The following is a 16,646-nucleotide window of genomic DNA, read 5'->3' on the forward strand; positions in this document are numbered from 1 at the left end:
ACCACTGTGCCACCAGGGAAGCCCTTAGAGATTGATTTTTAAGCAACCATGACTCGCTTAAAAATTAATCTCCCCAAAATCATGCCTTTCATATTTTAGAAGACTATTTGACAGTCCTGTGAATGTACTTGACAGTCCTTCCATACCCTACCCCAAATCATTCCTTTCATATTTTAGAAGACTTTGTGATGATGGGGGAAAGGGTAGATATATAATGACAAAAACAAGTACCAAAACAGCATATAAGACAATTATATAACCAAGAGGGACCCCATGGGGCCTTCCCAGGACAGGCCTTCCCCCATATCCTCTGCTTTAGCTCCTCCATGAAGTACCTAGATAATAGTATTTGATGCAAATTTCCTGAGTTGTTTTGCAGATGTGAACATCCCCCACCCCCCCTCACCAAATGGAAGAACTACTTGATGACCTTGAGCACATAGCCCCAGGCCTCCTGGAGTTTAAGGACTGATAATGTTAACCCTTGTGACACCACCCTGCTACCTCACCATCAGCCAATCAGAGAACTATGCATAAGCTGATCACATACCCTGCAACCCCCCTCCCTCACCAGGCTTTTAAAAGTGCTTTGCAGAAACCCTTTGGGGAGCTCAGGGCTTTTTAGGGCCTGAGCCACCTCATCTCCTTGCATGGCCTTGCAGTAAACCTTTCTCTGCTCCACACTCCGACGTTTCAGTTTGTTTGGCCTCACTGTGCGTTGGGCACATGAACTTGTATTAACATATATATATGTTGACAAAAAATTATTCAATAGTTGATCTTAGAAAGAAATGGAAAATTTTATTCAAGCCAACCTGAGGATTATAACCCAGGAGATAGTCTTTCAGAAAGTTCTGAGAACTGTTCCACTTATTAGAGTTCATTGCACAGTTATATAAGTTTTTGAGACAAGGTGTGATACGTCAAATAATGTATCATTGACAGTTTACACAATCCAGATCTACACATACAAAGGGAGTAGTGGGTCATGGGTTATCATGGCCCCTTACAAGATTAAGAAGGAAGGTTATTTTCTTAAAGAGTTGTGACTCTGTGAGGTTAAGAAGGAACATCATCTAGGTCTGGCTAACACAAATTCACAAAACATGCTAAAGGGGAGGGAGGAAGCCCAACCAGGCAAAGAAAAATTTTATGTTTAAACTTTTCTCATCTTGCCATAAAAAATGAATTTTATTTCATCGTAAACAAAACAAATTGTACATAATATAAATATAATTATATATATTAGATTGGGATGGTATAAACTAAAATGTTAACAATGGTTATCTCCATATGATAGAACTACTAGAGATAATTAAGACCTATAAATATACATTCTTTATATTACTCTGGTTGTTTCAAACTTTCTACAATGAAAACCCTAATGTATGTGTTGAGGGCGCTGGTGGGAAGAAAGACACCAAAGTACTTTTAATGACAGACCTAGTACAGTTGACTCTTGAACAATGTGAGAGTTTGGGGAGCTGACCCTCCACACAGTAAAAAAATCTGAGTATAATTTACAGTTAGCCCTCCATATCCCTGGTTCCAGTTCCTCCTTTTCTGTGGTTCAGTATCTGGGCATTCAGCCAAACCTGGATCACAGTACTGTAGTATTTACTATTGAAAAAAAAATTTGTATAAGTGGACCTGTACAGTTTAAACTCTTGTTGTAAAATGGTACAGAATGAACCTGTTTGCAGGCAGAGACACAGATGTAGAGAACAAACGTATGGACACCAAGGGGGGAAAGCGGGGTGGGGTGGTGGGATGAATTGGGAGGTTGGGATTGACATCTATACACTAATATGTATAAAATAGATAACTAAATAAGAACCTGCTGTATAAAAAATAAAATAAAATTCAAATAAAATCAATAAACTGCAAAAAAAACCACTCTTGCTGTTCAAGGGTCAACTGTAATTACCTTTTGTGCAGAGTTGTAGATGACCTTATAATCTGTTTTCATCTTTGTTCTGTATTATTCCACTTTTATCACTTTGATGTGTTGTTTATTTACTCCATTGCTTGGATTGAAGTCCATTTTACTATTATGCAAGATAGAGTGTAAATAGTATTAAACATGTTTTTACCATGTGCTATTATTACAAAAACAAGTTTATTTCCTCCATTAAAATAATTAAGTGCTCAGTTTTAAGTGCTTCATTGTAATATTACCATTGTGACTAAATATATACTTATAGTATACCAAACCTCAACCTTAATCACTGTCCTTAAATTTAAAATCTAAGAACTTACAAAGAAATAAGAGGAGGGAAATATAACTAGTCAAGAAGTCACAATATCAATGTCTTTTTATGAATTCTTAAGAAAAATCAATAGGAGTAATGTTATCTGTAAAGTTTTTATTAAAAACCATTTCAAGAAAAGGAATAGAAATTAATAAATGAATTTTAAAAGACATGTACATTAAACTTAGGGGAGTTTTGGTATACATTTTGCCTCAGTGTGTAGGTTTATTTTCCCAAACACAAAACTTCATGTATGATCAAGAACTATTTTTTTTAAGTCACAAAATCATGAATTGCAAATGCCATCTATTCTTGTACTTAGTTGATATATCTAGTACTTCATTATTCTTTTTTATTGTTACTATTTATTTATAATTAAAGTATCATTGATTTACAATATTGTGTTAGTTTTGGGTGTATAGCAAAGTGATTCAGTTATATATATATATATATATATATATATATATATATATATATATACATATTTATATATATATTTTTCAGGTTATTTTCCATTATAGGTTATTATAAGATATTGAATATTGTTCCCTGTAACACTTCACTATTATAATTGTTGAGATAAAGATAAGAAAATGCATGTGATAGTACCTTTAAACTGGGAAGCACTATACAAATTATTACCTATTTCTATGAGTTGACACATCATTACAGGTAAATCAGTATTAAAACACAATAGTAAACTAAGATGAAGCTTAATACTAACTTTCAAAATGAAACTCTATTTTTAATATTCTAAAGAGAATTATACTGCTATTACAATTAATTTCCTAATCAAAACATGAACTTTTTTTAACCAGACAAAGTAGGTAAATGTTATAAAGATGCTTATCATGATAATGACTTTAAATGATCAGTCAGTACTGATGTTGGAATTCATGATGATAGAGGAATGAAGATACTAGTTGCATAAAACGGTTTTTGTTGCTGAGTAACTGGTGTTTTATTTTTCTTGACATTTGATAGTTCCAAAATGTCATCCTTTTCCTTTTCCTTTTCCTTCCTCCAGGAAGCCCATGATGTAATCTTAAGAAAAGAACAGGAGAAAATGTCTGGAGAGAAAAAGAGCCAGTCCAGGCCTTGCATATGGAAACAGCTAGGGAGATGGGTATGTCTCTATGATGGATTCAGTGTTTCTCATGTACTGAAGATGTCAAATTTTTCTAGGAATTTCTTAGTAATATGCCATTTAGTGGATGACTAAGGGAAAGAAGTATCCAAATATGAGTACATTCTTAAGGAGTTATTTTTTTGCTTTGTGTTTTTCTTATTCTTCAGTGTAAATATGACAATCATGTAATAGACTTAGGTTAAAAAATCATAACTGAAAATTTAGGAAAGTAGTAAAATCTTCATTTTTACTACCAAAGAGGTTTAGTTGAGACTTCTTCGGTAACTGCCTAAAAGTAAGACAGAGCTATATCTCCTCTTCTTTCATCTCACTTAAGCTAATTTTTCAACTCAAATTTTATAATAAAAATATACCATATTTCTCAGTTTCTTCCTGTTTCCATGTTTTAAGCCACCTCTGACACTTATCAAAATTAACAACAGGCCAAAATCACCCATAGGAAATGATTAACTTTCTTTGTTAAATGTTGAATTATACCCTAACTTGTAGTATAGTATTTATAGAGACTGACAGTCTGAGTTTTAGGAAGAAATGCCAAAGAGTAACTCCCCAATTAACGTCTTCTGGCTTTAGGCACTTGAATTTCTATGGTAAGTCTGCAAAATCACCATCAGTGTGCAAAAAAGAACAGTGCAAAGTGTTGTGTATTGGGTTCATAGGAGGAGACGGTTAAATACCACCTCTGAGGGATGAGACTCCAAGTAATTGTACTTATTTATTCAACAAATTTTAATGAATATTACTGTGTTTAAGACATTGTGCTTGCTGCTAGGTATGCAGTGGTGAGAAAAAGACATTATTCTTGCCTTCTTGTAGGACTTACCATCTAATGGAAGAGATATACAATATTCAAGTAAACAGAAAAATGTATAATGAAAAATTGTAATACATGACACAAAAGATAAAAGCAAGGCAGCATGCTAGATGATAACAGTGTGGAGTAAGAGCAGAGCTTTAGACAGTGTGGTCAGGGAAACCTCTTCCAGGTGGTGATATTTAAGCTGAGACCTGAAAGATAAGAAGGAACCAGCCCTCTGAAAAGCAAGGGAAGAGCCTCATCAATAGTGGAAACAGTATGTGTGAAGTCCTTAAGAAGAGAGTTTACATAGCATGTCTCAGAAATTGAAAGAAGGCCAAGCTAATAAGTTTTACTGACCTGAAAGTGTTTGTAAAGTGATTTCAGATTTAGTATTGCTTTCACCAGGATGTCAGCTATGAGCATGATTGATTAGTTCCAATATTTCTTATTTTCTGTATCCTCTTTTTTCTTTTTTGTACCACACTGAACAACTCACCAAGGACAGCTCATGTCACATGGTTACATGGTGTCCCATGGTCAGGTATTTAGTCATGAAGCCCAGTAGCAAACCCAGAACTATTTCTCAAAAAGCTAATATTTATCAATAGTAGAGGATACGCTTTTTTCCAAAACCCTAAGAGTGTTACCATGACATTAAAAAAATTTTTTTTTGCTACCACTGGATCTTCTGGGTCATATGGCCCAAAATCAGCTTGCATGGAAGCTCTGGGAACCATTCAAAACTATGAGTTACTCAGTCAATTATTCCAACTAGAACAATTGAATAGACTACATATTGCCTCCTGAATCTAAAGTGGCCCATGTGTCTCTCAGTGGTAGAGTGTACAAGATGAAGCAACTTGTCCTTCACGTTGATAGAAATATTGTGACATGCCCTGGACTACTGAACTCTTAGAAGCTTCACTATCATGACAGGTCCCTGAATGTTTTAACAGCTTATCTGGCATCCTCTGTCATGTATGTGTTTTGCCAAGGCATGTAACATATTTGTTACTTACTACACATGAAGTCAAATACCTGAAAGGAAAAAAGGACTAAAGCTCTCATTATATACTCAAGACTCTTGTATTTTTTTCTTGTAGCATATATTAAATGCAATTAACAGTTGTCTAATTAGTTCAATATCTTTATCATTCTATAGACTGTAACTCCACAAGGGCCAGAACCCTATTTTTTCTGTTCAGTGCTGTGTATCTGTACCTTGCCTTGCATATAATGGGCTCTCAATTAATATGTAAATGTATGGATAGATGAATGAAAGAAAACAAATGGAAAAAAATAAGAAAGGATAGAATAGCCAACATGTAGCATAGATAAAGAAGCTGTAGAGGAACTTACCTAGGAATTTAGTTAGAGGCTGAATTTTGATGAAACTTGAGACCACATTTTGCAACCCTGAAAGGGTTGCAGGGAGCCATTGAAGGAGTTTATGCTTCTCTGTTGAAATCCACCCATTTTTCAAGGGTGCTCTCCTTACTTTATACTATGTTTAGTTATACATACATACATAAATTGAGCACACACATGTATCTATACATACACAGTTTTGAGTTTTATCACATAATTAAATGAGGGAATCCATTTCATCTTTGTTTTCCTAGTACCTGGCATATTATCTGAACATAGTAAGCACTTCAGCATTTGTCAAATGAACAGATAAAGGCCCAGTTCAAATGCCACTTCTCTACTTGTTTTAGTTTCTTAAGATAGAAGGTTAGGTTATTGATTTGAGATCTTTCTTCTTTTTTATATAGGTATTTACAGCTATACATTTCCCTCTAAAAACTGTTTTAGCTGAACCCAATAAATTTTTATATGTTGTTTTCATTTTCATTTATCTCAAGGTATTTTCTAATTTCCATTGTGATATTTTCTTTGACCTTAATTATTTCAGAGTGTGTTGCTCAATTTCCACATATTTGTGAACTTCCCTAACTTCTGTTACTTATGTCTTATTTCATTCCGTTTTGGTCAGAGACCATACTTTATATGATTTCAATAGTTAAACTTATTGAGGCTTCTTTTATAATTTAATATAATGGTGTATTCTGGAAAATGTTCCCTGTACTCTTGAGAAACATGTATTTTGCTGTTGTTAGGTAGAGTGTTCTGTTGATGTCTATTAGGTTCTGTTGATTTATAGTGCTGTGCAAGTCTTCTATTTCCTTAATCTTATTTTAGTTGTTTTTTTCATTATTGAAGCTGGGATATTGAATTCCTCAATTATTATAGTCAATTTCTCTTTTGATTCTGTCAGTTTTTACCCTCATGTATTTTGGGGCCTTGTTGATAGGTGAATATATTTTTATAATTGTTATATGTTCTTGATGGATCAATCCTTTAATCATTATGAAATATCCTTCTTTGTCTCTAGTAACAAATTTTGTCTTAAAGTCTATTTTTTTCTGATATTAGTGTAGCCAGTTCTTTTTTTGGATACCGTTTATGTGATATATCTTTTTCCATCCTTTTCCTTTCAAGCTATTTATACCTTTGGGTCTAAAGTAGTGGTCCCTAACCTTTTTGGCACGAGAGACTGGTTTCGTGGAAGACAGTTTTCCCACAGACCAGGGGGTGGGGGGCCAGAGATGGTTCAGGTGGTAATACAAGCTATGGGAACCGATGGGGAGCGGCAGATAAAGCTTTGCTTGCTTGCTTGCTGCTCACCTCCTGCTGTGCAGCCCGGTTCCTAACAGGCTATGGACCGGTACCGGTCCATGACCCAGGGGTTGGGGACCCCTGACCTTAAGTATCTCTCTGGTAGACAGTATATAGTTGGACTATATCTTTAAAAAAAAAAAATCCATTCTTCTAATCTCTGCCTTTTACTTTGAGATATTAATATATTTACATTTAATGTAATTACTGATAAAGAAAATTTATATCTGCATTTTGCATTTTTTTCTATATGTCATGTCTTTTTGAACCTCTATTACTGTTCTATTTTTCACAGTAAATAAATATACCATTTTAATTGCCTTGTCATTTATTGCATTTGTTTTTTGAGTTTTATTTTTATTGGGTTTCCTAGAGATGGGTTTCCTAGGGATTACAATTACAATCTTATCTTTAACAATCTAGTTCAAAATAAAAACAACTTAATAACAATAGTTTATAAAACTTTGCTGCTATATATCTCCATTCTCTCCTTCCTCATTTGTGCTGTTACTGTCATACATATTACATCTTTATATATTGTATGCAATTGTATACAATCAACATTGATTATAATCATTCCTTTATGCAATTGTGTTTAAAATCAAATAGGAGATATAAAAAAAGAGTTCCAAACTGAACAATATATTTATACAGCTTTTTAGATTTACCTGTTTAGTTACCTCTATTAGTGCTCTTTATTTCTTCATATGGATTTGACTTCCTGTCTAGTGTCTTTTCATTTCAACCTAGAGAACTCCCTTTAATATTTCTTGTATGGCAGTTCTGCTTATGAAAAATTTTCTCTGTTTTTTTTTTTTATCTGGGAATGTCTTTTTTCCCCTCATTTTTGCAGGATAGTTTTGCTGGGTATACGAATCTTGGGTTGATAGCCTTTCTCTTTCAGTGCTTTGGATGTGTCATCCTCCTACCTTCTGATCTCTGTTTTTTGGGGGTTTTTTTGTGGTACATGGGCTTCTCACTGTTGCAGCCTCTCCTGTTGCGGAGCACAGGCTCCGGACGCGCAGGCTCAGCAGCCATGGCTCACGGGCCCAGCCGCTCCATGGCATGTGGAATCTTCCCAGACCAGGGCACAAACCCGTGTACCCTGCATTGACAGGCAGATTCTCAACCACTGTGCCACCAGGGAAGCCCTGATCTCTGTTTTTTGATGAGACATCAACTGTTAATTTTATTGAGGATTCCTTGTATATAACTAAATGCTTCTCTTTTCCTGCCCTCAAGTTTTTATCTTTGTCTTTTAACAATTTGATTATGATGTGTTATGACTTTCTTTAAATTTATTCTACTTGGAGTTTTGTTGAGCTTCTTGCATGTGTTAATAATTTGCATCAAGTAAGAAGTTTTTAAGTCAATGTTTCTTTAAATATTCTGTCTGCCTCTTTTTCTTTTCATTCTAAATCACTCTTTAACAATGTTTAATAAGCTTAGAATTTAAAATTTTAGTATTAAATATTTTATTTCTAGAAGTTCTTTTACAAATATGCTAGCTTCTTTCTAGAGTTACCTATTCCTCTCAGATGCTTTTAGGGTCATGTTTTTATTGTTTAAATAGAATAACCATAGTGATTTTATAATCTGTATATAATATTTCCAGTATCTGAAGTCTTTGCATATCTGTTTCTCGAAATTATTGTTTTGGTTATTTTGCTCATGATACTGTTTTTTTTTTTTTTTTTTTTTTTTTTTTTTTTTTTTTGTGTGTGTGTGTGTGTGTGTGTGTGTGTGCTTATTATCCCTGAAAAAGTATTTTGGGGGGGTTCTTTAAAGCTTAAGATGGGGGCTTCCCTGGTGGCGCAGTGGTTGAGAATCCGCCTGCCGATGCAGGGGACACGGGTTCGTGCCCCGGTCCGGGAAGATCCCACATGCCATGGAGCGGCTGGTCCCGTGAGCCATGGCCGCTGGGCCTGCGCGTCTGGAGCCTGTGCTCTGCAACGGGAGAGGCCACAACAGTGAGAGGCCCACGTACCGCAACAACAACAACAAAAAAAGCTTAAGATGATGATGCCTTCCTCATAGAAGAATTTACTTTTGCTTCTACCAGGTGCCTGGAACACCATCAGTCTGTCACCACCTTAAACCAATTCACAGTTTAGCTTCCCTGAATATGAACCTTTTAAAAATCTGTCTTAGGGCTATCCCATGGTCTCAAGTTCTCAGAGTATGTTTTCTTTACTCTTTCAGCCTCCCATGTTCCACAGTATGCTATGAGTGGAGGTGAGAGAGGCAGGGGTGTGTTTAAACCTGGTTCATCCATATTTTAATCAGTGTGTCCCTTTGAGATCCTTTTTGATTCCTTACTTGGGATTGGCCCTTTACCTTGACATCTGTTCCCATGGCAGATGATGCCAAAACCAAACAACAGTTACCTGGATTAGTAGATGTCTCAGGACAAACATGGCTAAGAGTTCAGGTGTTCCACTTAGCTATCTGGATTCCACTTTCCCTTAGATTTTTGACCTGTTGGTTTCTAGTCTCTTGACAGCTCTGAGGAGCTTTCTAAAAACTTTAACTAGCATTTTAGTTCTGTTCAACTGAAAGATTAGATCGAACAATCTAGCCCCCCATTAACAGAAATAGAAGCCTGCAAAGTTTTTTAAGGATAAATCTTTAACAATACTGTCTGAAATCTTCTTATATTACATATCATAAGAGACAAAGATTGGAATAGGAAGTTAGAAAGGCATTTAAAAATTTTTTGAATTAATCACAAAAATAGTTTATTTACAAATATTTATTGAATCACTCACTGTTTTGTAGAAGACTGGGTGTTGGAAGGATACAAAGTTTTAAACAGCATAAATATTTTCATTAGGCAGCTTTTCATTCTAGTAATTCTGAAATTATAGTGTCACCTTTAATTAAATTACCTCTTAGAATTAACTCATTTACAGGAACAGTTATGCTATCTGACCCCCTTAAAATCTCAGTGTGCTATGGACCTGCTCTTAGGGTAAAGAGGTCTATGGCATAGGTTTGCATAATTACTCTTATTTAAACAGATTATTTTATTAAAGAGTTTATTTTATTTACACAGTAAGTTATTAAACAGTATTAATTATTTACTAGTATTTTATTTAAACAATACATTTATGTCTTGTTACTTTAAAGTGGTGACAAAACAAGTTTCTTTCAAATTTTACTTTTGCATTATATACAAAGGAACTATTAACTTTTTACTTGTTTTTAAGGGACCATATATTTTATATATAGGATTAATGTGGGTTTTTTTGTTTCTGGCCTTTACATGTACATCTGCCAAGTTTATGAAGTCTGTTGTCATTTGGCACAATCATTCATTTGAAGTGTACATAAAAAAGAAATTTGGCATAAAGCCACAAATCATTAGTTGATGGATTTTTAACTGAAAAAGAAAGTAAGGTGTTTAACTCTAAGAAATTTCAACATACAACCACATTGACAGCAGAGATTTCTATCAAGATTCATACAACAGTCTTACTGAGATGTTTTTAGATTTGTTACATGTAATTCACTAATCAAAAATAAAGCAAAAGTTGATTTGTGTGTGTGTATTATGACAGCATATTTCATTTGCAGGTAAGATTATTTTAAATATTTTTTCATTTTTTTATTGAGATATAATTGACATATAGCACTGTGTAAGTTTAAGGTGTACAACATAATGATTTGACTTACATACATCATGAAATGATTACTACAGTAGGTTTAGTGAACATCCATCATCTCAGATAGACACAAAATTAAAGAAATAGAAAAAAAAAATCTTTTTCCTTTTGATGAGAACAGTTAGGCTTTACTCTTTTAACAACTTTCATTTATAACATACAGCAGTGTTAATTATCACATTGTACATTACATCCCAAGTACTTATTTATTTTATAACTGGAAGTTTGTACTTTTGTCTGCCTTCATCTTACCCTCCCTCCCTCCCACCCCTCACCTCTGTTGGCTGCAAATATGATCTCTTTTTTAATGAGTTTGTTTGTTTGTGTTTGAAGTATAATTGACCTATAACACTCTGTTAGTTCCTGGTACACAACATAGTGATTCGATATTTCTCTACATTTCAAAATGATCACCACTAGTTGTCATCTGTCACCCTACAAAGATATTATATAACTATTGACTATACTCCCCACATTGTACATTTCATACTCGTGACTCTTTTTTTTCAGTTCATGGCAATTTATTTAATTTAAAAATAAAAACAGAAACAATAAAACAAAACAAAAATCAGTTTCCAGTGAAAATACAAACACTTTGGGTGGTTATTCAGCTTTTTTTTTTTCCCTGTAGGCTATCCTGGGCTCAAACCAATCAAATGAATGAAAACCAGTTTTGATTGGAGCCATAAAGCATGTTGCACCAATTAAATTACACCAATATATTATTATAATATGTTTGAAATGCCTTTCAGACCAATAAATTTAAAAAGACAAATTCAAATTAAAAAGTTGACTTTTTATTACCAAAAACAAAGCATAGAAATTAAAGTCACAACACAGGTTAAAAAAAAATGTTCAGTCAAGTTTCTCTTTTTTTCTTCATTTATTTTGTAACTGCAAGTTTGTACTTCTTAATGTCCCTCACTTATTTCCCTCCTCCGCCCACCCTTCTCCCCTCTGGTAAGCACCTATTTGTTCTCTGTATCTATGACATTGATTCTGTTTGGTTATGTTTGTTCATTTGTTTTGTTTTTTAAATTCCACATGTAAGTGAAATCATATGATATTTGTCTTTCTCTGTTTGACTTATTTCACTTAGCACAGTACCTCTAGGTCTATCCATGTTGTCACAAGTGGCAAGATTTCAACCTTTTTAATGGCTGAGTAACATTCCATTGTGAATATATACCACATCTTCTTTATCCATTCATCTATTGTTGGGCACTTGGATTGCTTCCATATCTTGGCTATTGTAAATAAGGCTGCAATGAACATAGAAGTACATATATCCTTTCTAATTAATGTTTTTGTTTTCTTTGGATAAATACCCAGGAGTAGAATTGCTGGATCCTATGGTAGTTCTATTTTTAGTTTTTTGAGGAATCTCCATACTGTTCTCCATAGTGGCTGCACCAGTTTACATTCCCACCAACAGTGCATGAGGGTTCCCTGTTCTCCACATCCTCTCCAATACTTATTTGTTGTCTTTTGGATAATAGCCATTCTGACAGGTGTGAGGTAGTATCTCATTGTAGTTTTGATTTGCACTCGGGGGTGGGGCTGGGTCCTGGGTCCTCTGGTGGATTGTGCCAGGTCCCAGGGTGGCTGGAACCTTGGGGGGTCCTATAGCAGCCAGCCTGCTGGTTGGTAGGGTTGTGTTCCCACCCAGCTAGCTTCCTGGCCTGGGGTGTCCCAGGACTAGTGCCCACCAGCTAGTGGGCAGGACTAGGTCCCAGCACTAATAAGCTAGAGGGAGGGTTTCAAAATGGCACTTACCAGCACCAGTGTACTTGTGGTGGGATGAGCTCCCTAAAAATGGCTGCTGCCAGCATCCATGTCCCCAGAGTGAGTTTCAGCTGCCTTCTTCCTCTCCCAAAGGCTCTCCAAGATCAATAAGTGGGTCTGACCCAGGCTGCCTTCAAATTACTGCTTATGCCCTTCATCTTGAAGCATGTGAGATTTGTGTGTGCCCTTTAAGAGTGGAGTCTATTTCTCATAGTCTTCTGGCTCTCCCAAAATCAAGCCTCACCAGCCTTCAAAGCCAAACGTTCTGGGGGCTCATCTTGCTATGTAGGACCTTGGGTCTGGGGAGCTCCTGCCCCTCACTCCTTGGGGAGAACCTCTGCAATTGTAATTATTCTCACATTTGTGGATTGCTCACCTGGGGGTCTGGGTCTTGATTATACCATGTCTTTGCCCCTCCTACCCATTTCATTGTGGTTCCTTCTTTATATTCTTAGAGAGATCTTCTTTATATTCTTGAGAAGATCTTTTCTGATGGTTTTCAGGTCCCTCTCATGAATTGCTCAGTAAATAGTTGCAATTTTGGTGTACCTGTTAGAGGAGATGAGCTCAGGGTCTTCCTACTCCACCATCTTGGTCACTCCCCCAAGGTGTTTCATTCTTAACATGGGATCATGCAAAAATCTTGGGCAATAAATTAATAGAGACAATGTTTCTTTGCTGTATAATTTAATAAATAAAAGCAATGATTTAGCAACTGTACTAACCATTTATTAGCTGTTAATGAGATATTATAAGAAGGAATGTTAGTTGACTTCTATTCTTAACATGTGTTGAAATATTTTATTAAAGGTATAATGCCTCATTGTAAGGAAAATTGTAATGTAGAATTCTGAGCTTCTTACTCCGTTGTTCTATTTTAGACTGAGTGGCAAAAATTACCATCGATATGTACAGTATTGTCAGATATTTTAAATTACATTTTGTTTCGTTATTCACTTAAATTTGTTTCTTTTATAGGAAGCTAATTCACATGAAATTTATTATAAGATAGACTTATAAGGACATTCTTACCTTTCTATTTTCTCTTTTAGAAAAGCCTACATTTTCACCATGTTAAATTGCATTATGCAATTGTGATTTCTTAGTGTTATGAAGAATGTAGTGAGGCTTAGCTGTCACATTGTGGACTGGTAAAAATGGCATCATGGAAATGCTGTTTAACATGGTTCTCAAAAGAATGAAAGATAAAAGGAACATACAGCAAACTAATTAAAACAGTTAAAACTGGATAACAGTTAACTGGAAAAAATTTATAGTTTCTATAGTTTAGTCATAATGAACAGGAATTACAAATATTGAACATAGTATAACTTTTCCTTCCATTTTTTTTGCCACTTGACAGCAAGGAAATGAATTTTGAATTAAATACATAAGCTGTTGTATTCATGTGTATCTTATATTTTTAATGTAAGATGGAAAGCTGGCTTACAGCCACTTTTTAATGCATAAAAACAGTCTTAATGAATGCTAACAAAGTTGTACAGTCTTATGAATATTATTTGCTTGAAAACCTTACTGTATTTCATAAACTCCAGCTAAAATGACTTTATGTGTTAGTTGAGCAAATTTAATCCTGTGCTAATGAATATGTTCTTTATACAAAATTTCAAATAAAATATTAAAAATGTATTTCAGTTAAAATGATTTTATATTTTCCCCCCAATTATTTGATAAGATTTAATTTTGACCAAGAGCAGTTCTAATCAGGGCCCCCAAAAGTCCACATCCATTTATAACTGTGTAATAGTGAATTAGGTTTTTCATTGGCATTGATGACATACATTTGAGCCAACAGACCATACTTCAATAATAGAACCAACTAATATAAGCTATCTTTTAATCACTTTTTTCATTGTTAAAATCCTTAGGTAAATCCATGAAACAGTGCTAACTCAATACCAACATCAAGAAAGGATTGGCTCTTTATTACTGGCTCTAACAGAGCTGACAATTCTTTTATTTCAACAAAAAAAGTATTTTTTCATAAATATGTTTTTTCTTTCAAGAAAAATGAGTGAAGCCACTTTAGAAATTTATCTTATACTCTTCTTTAAAACTTAAAGAAATAATTATCTAAGGAGGGTCAGTCTGACTAGTGATAAACCTAAATTGTAGAATTTTAATGTGATTTTTTTAATAGCTAGAACTATTAAGTAAATACTTTTAACTTGATGCAATAAAAAGAGGTTCACCCTGAGAAAACCATAGTTCAAAAAGCATCATGTACCACAATGTTCATTGCAGCACTGTTTACAATAGCCATGCTTTACATGGAAGCAACCTAAGTGTCCACTGACAGATGAATGGATAAAGAAGATGCGGCACATACGTACAATGGAATATTACTCAGCCATAAAAAGAAACGAAATTGAGTTATTTGCTGTGAGGTGGATGGACCTAGAGACTGTCATACAAAGTGAAGTAAGTCAGAAAGAGAAAAACAAATACTGTATGCTAACACATATATATGGAATCTAAAAAAAACAACAACAACAATGGTTCTGAAGAACCTAGGGACAGGAGAAGAATAAAGATGCAGATGTAGAGAATGGACTTGAAGACACAGGGAGGGGGAAGGGTAAGCTGGGAGGAAGTGAGAGTGGCATGGACATATATACACTACCAAATGTAAAATAGATAGCTAGTGGGAAGCAGCCGCATAGCACAGGGAGATCAGTTTGGTGCTTTGTGACCACCTAGAGGGGTGGGATAGGGAGGGTGAGAGGGAGATGCAAGAGGGAGGAGATATGGGGATGTATGTATATGTATAGCTGATTCACTTTGTTATAAAGCAGAAACTAACCCACCATTATAAAGCAATTATACTCCAATAAAGATTTTTTTTTTTTAAAAAGAGGAAGTTCATTTATGGTTAACAGCATCCATCTTCACACAAAACATTCTATTTAATGAAGTATTTCAATTGAGCAAACAATTGCTGGGTATCTGCTATATGCATAGCATGTCCACAGAGGTGACAAAGATGACCAAAACTAGACCCTGCTCCCAAGAAACTTCTTTTCTAAAGCAGAATATCCTATTCAGCTATAGTCTTGTTTAGTTGCAAATCTACTTTGCATACCAAGACTTTCTTTTCAAATAGTACAAATGAAAACTTTTGAGTATCCACTGATTGGAAGATCAGAAACTCTCAATAAGTATATGGTCCTAATAAAGGAGATGTAACTTGTTTAAACAAAATATATTCAGGCTTTTATTTCAGAAATTATGTTTGGAAAAATCGAAACTGCTCCCTGATACCTTTTTGACTATGTAAATAAGACTTTTTCATTTTAAATTATAAACCAGAATTGAAATTCAATGTCATACAATTTAATTCCTTTGTTTTTAAGAGGGAGTTAATTGTATATTATTAGCAGCCAAGTGTAGATTTTAAAATTAAGATGTTTTTTTAAAAATCAGATTTGTCCTTTTGAATTCTAGCGCGGGGTTATACAAGCAAGCTGTCAGTTCATTCCTATATATATTTTGACTTTAAGACAAGAACTTACATCGCTAGGAAGTAATTTTCTAGCCTAGTATATTTTTAAGCTTTCGAGAACTCATAGAGGAGAAAGTTTCAAAAAAGTTTACATTATTTTAGATAGCTATTTGCTAGTAGATATGATATTGGAAACCCATGAATTATCTGGATGGGGAAAACTGGTTTTCTTTAATTCCTAGATTTTTCCCCTTTTCAACCAACACTTAGATTGACTCTGCTGCAAGAAAAAGACTGGAACTAAAAAGCTCCATGTTGTATTTTGAGGCATCATTGTTGTGTGTGCGTGCGTGTGTGTATGTGTGTGTGTGTGTGTGTGTATTTTAAGATCACTCGTTGGAGAAAAGTCTTTCATGACACTGGCCTCCACTCTATGTACTTGAAAATAATTAAATTGAAATGTTAAGGATATTGATAGAAATATTTTAAAGATTCTTTTCAATACTTGCCTTCCTTATTAGGCAGAATTCTTAGCATATTTCCTCTTCTCTTTTTTTGCGGTATGTGGGCCTCTCAGTGTTGTGGCCTCTCCCGTTGCGGAGCACAGGCTCCAGACGTGCACGCTCAGCGGCCATGGCCCACAGGCCCAGCCTCTCCGTGGCATGTGGGATCTTTCCGGACTGGGGCATGAACCCGTGTCCCCTGCATCGGCAGGCGGACTCTCAACGACTGCACCACCAGGGAAGCCCTTTCCTCTTCTCTTGATGGTATTGATTATGCAGGTCATACCTCCAGACCAAGCCTCTTGCTAACCTCCACACAACTTCCCAAGTGATTTTTCTAATACACAAAA

General features: G+C 35.0%; 1 protein-coding gene across 1 annotated transcript in view; it reads left to right on the plus strand.

Annotated features, from left to right (window-relative positions):
- Positions 1-3,282: 3,282 nt before the first annotated feature.
- The window catches only part of CFAP95 (cilia and flagella associated protein 95), a 133,166-nt gene continuing 119,802 nt past the window's right edge, over positions 3,283-16,646 (plus strand). Inside the window, exon 1 of the mRNA XM_067039556.1 lies at positions 3,283-3,378. Within this exon, the coding sequence (XP_066895657.1) occupies positions 3,319-3,378 (60 nt within the window). The 5' untranslated portion in view covers positions 3,283-3,318. The remainder of the gene's footprint in view (positions 3,379-16,646) is intronic.

This window comes from Kogia breviceps, chromosome 8 (assembly GCF_026419965.1).
Source record: "Kogia breviceps isolate mKogBre1 chromosome 8, mKogBre1 haplotype 1, whole genome shotgun sequence".
Classification (NCBI taxonomy): domain Eukaryota; kingdom Metazoa; phylum Chordata; class Mammalia; order Artiodactyla; family Physeteridae; genus Kogia; species Kogia breviceps.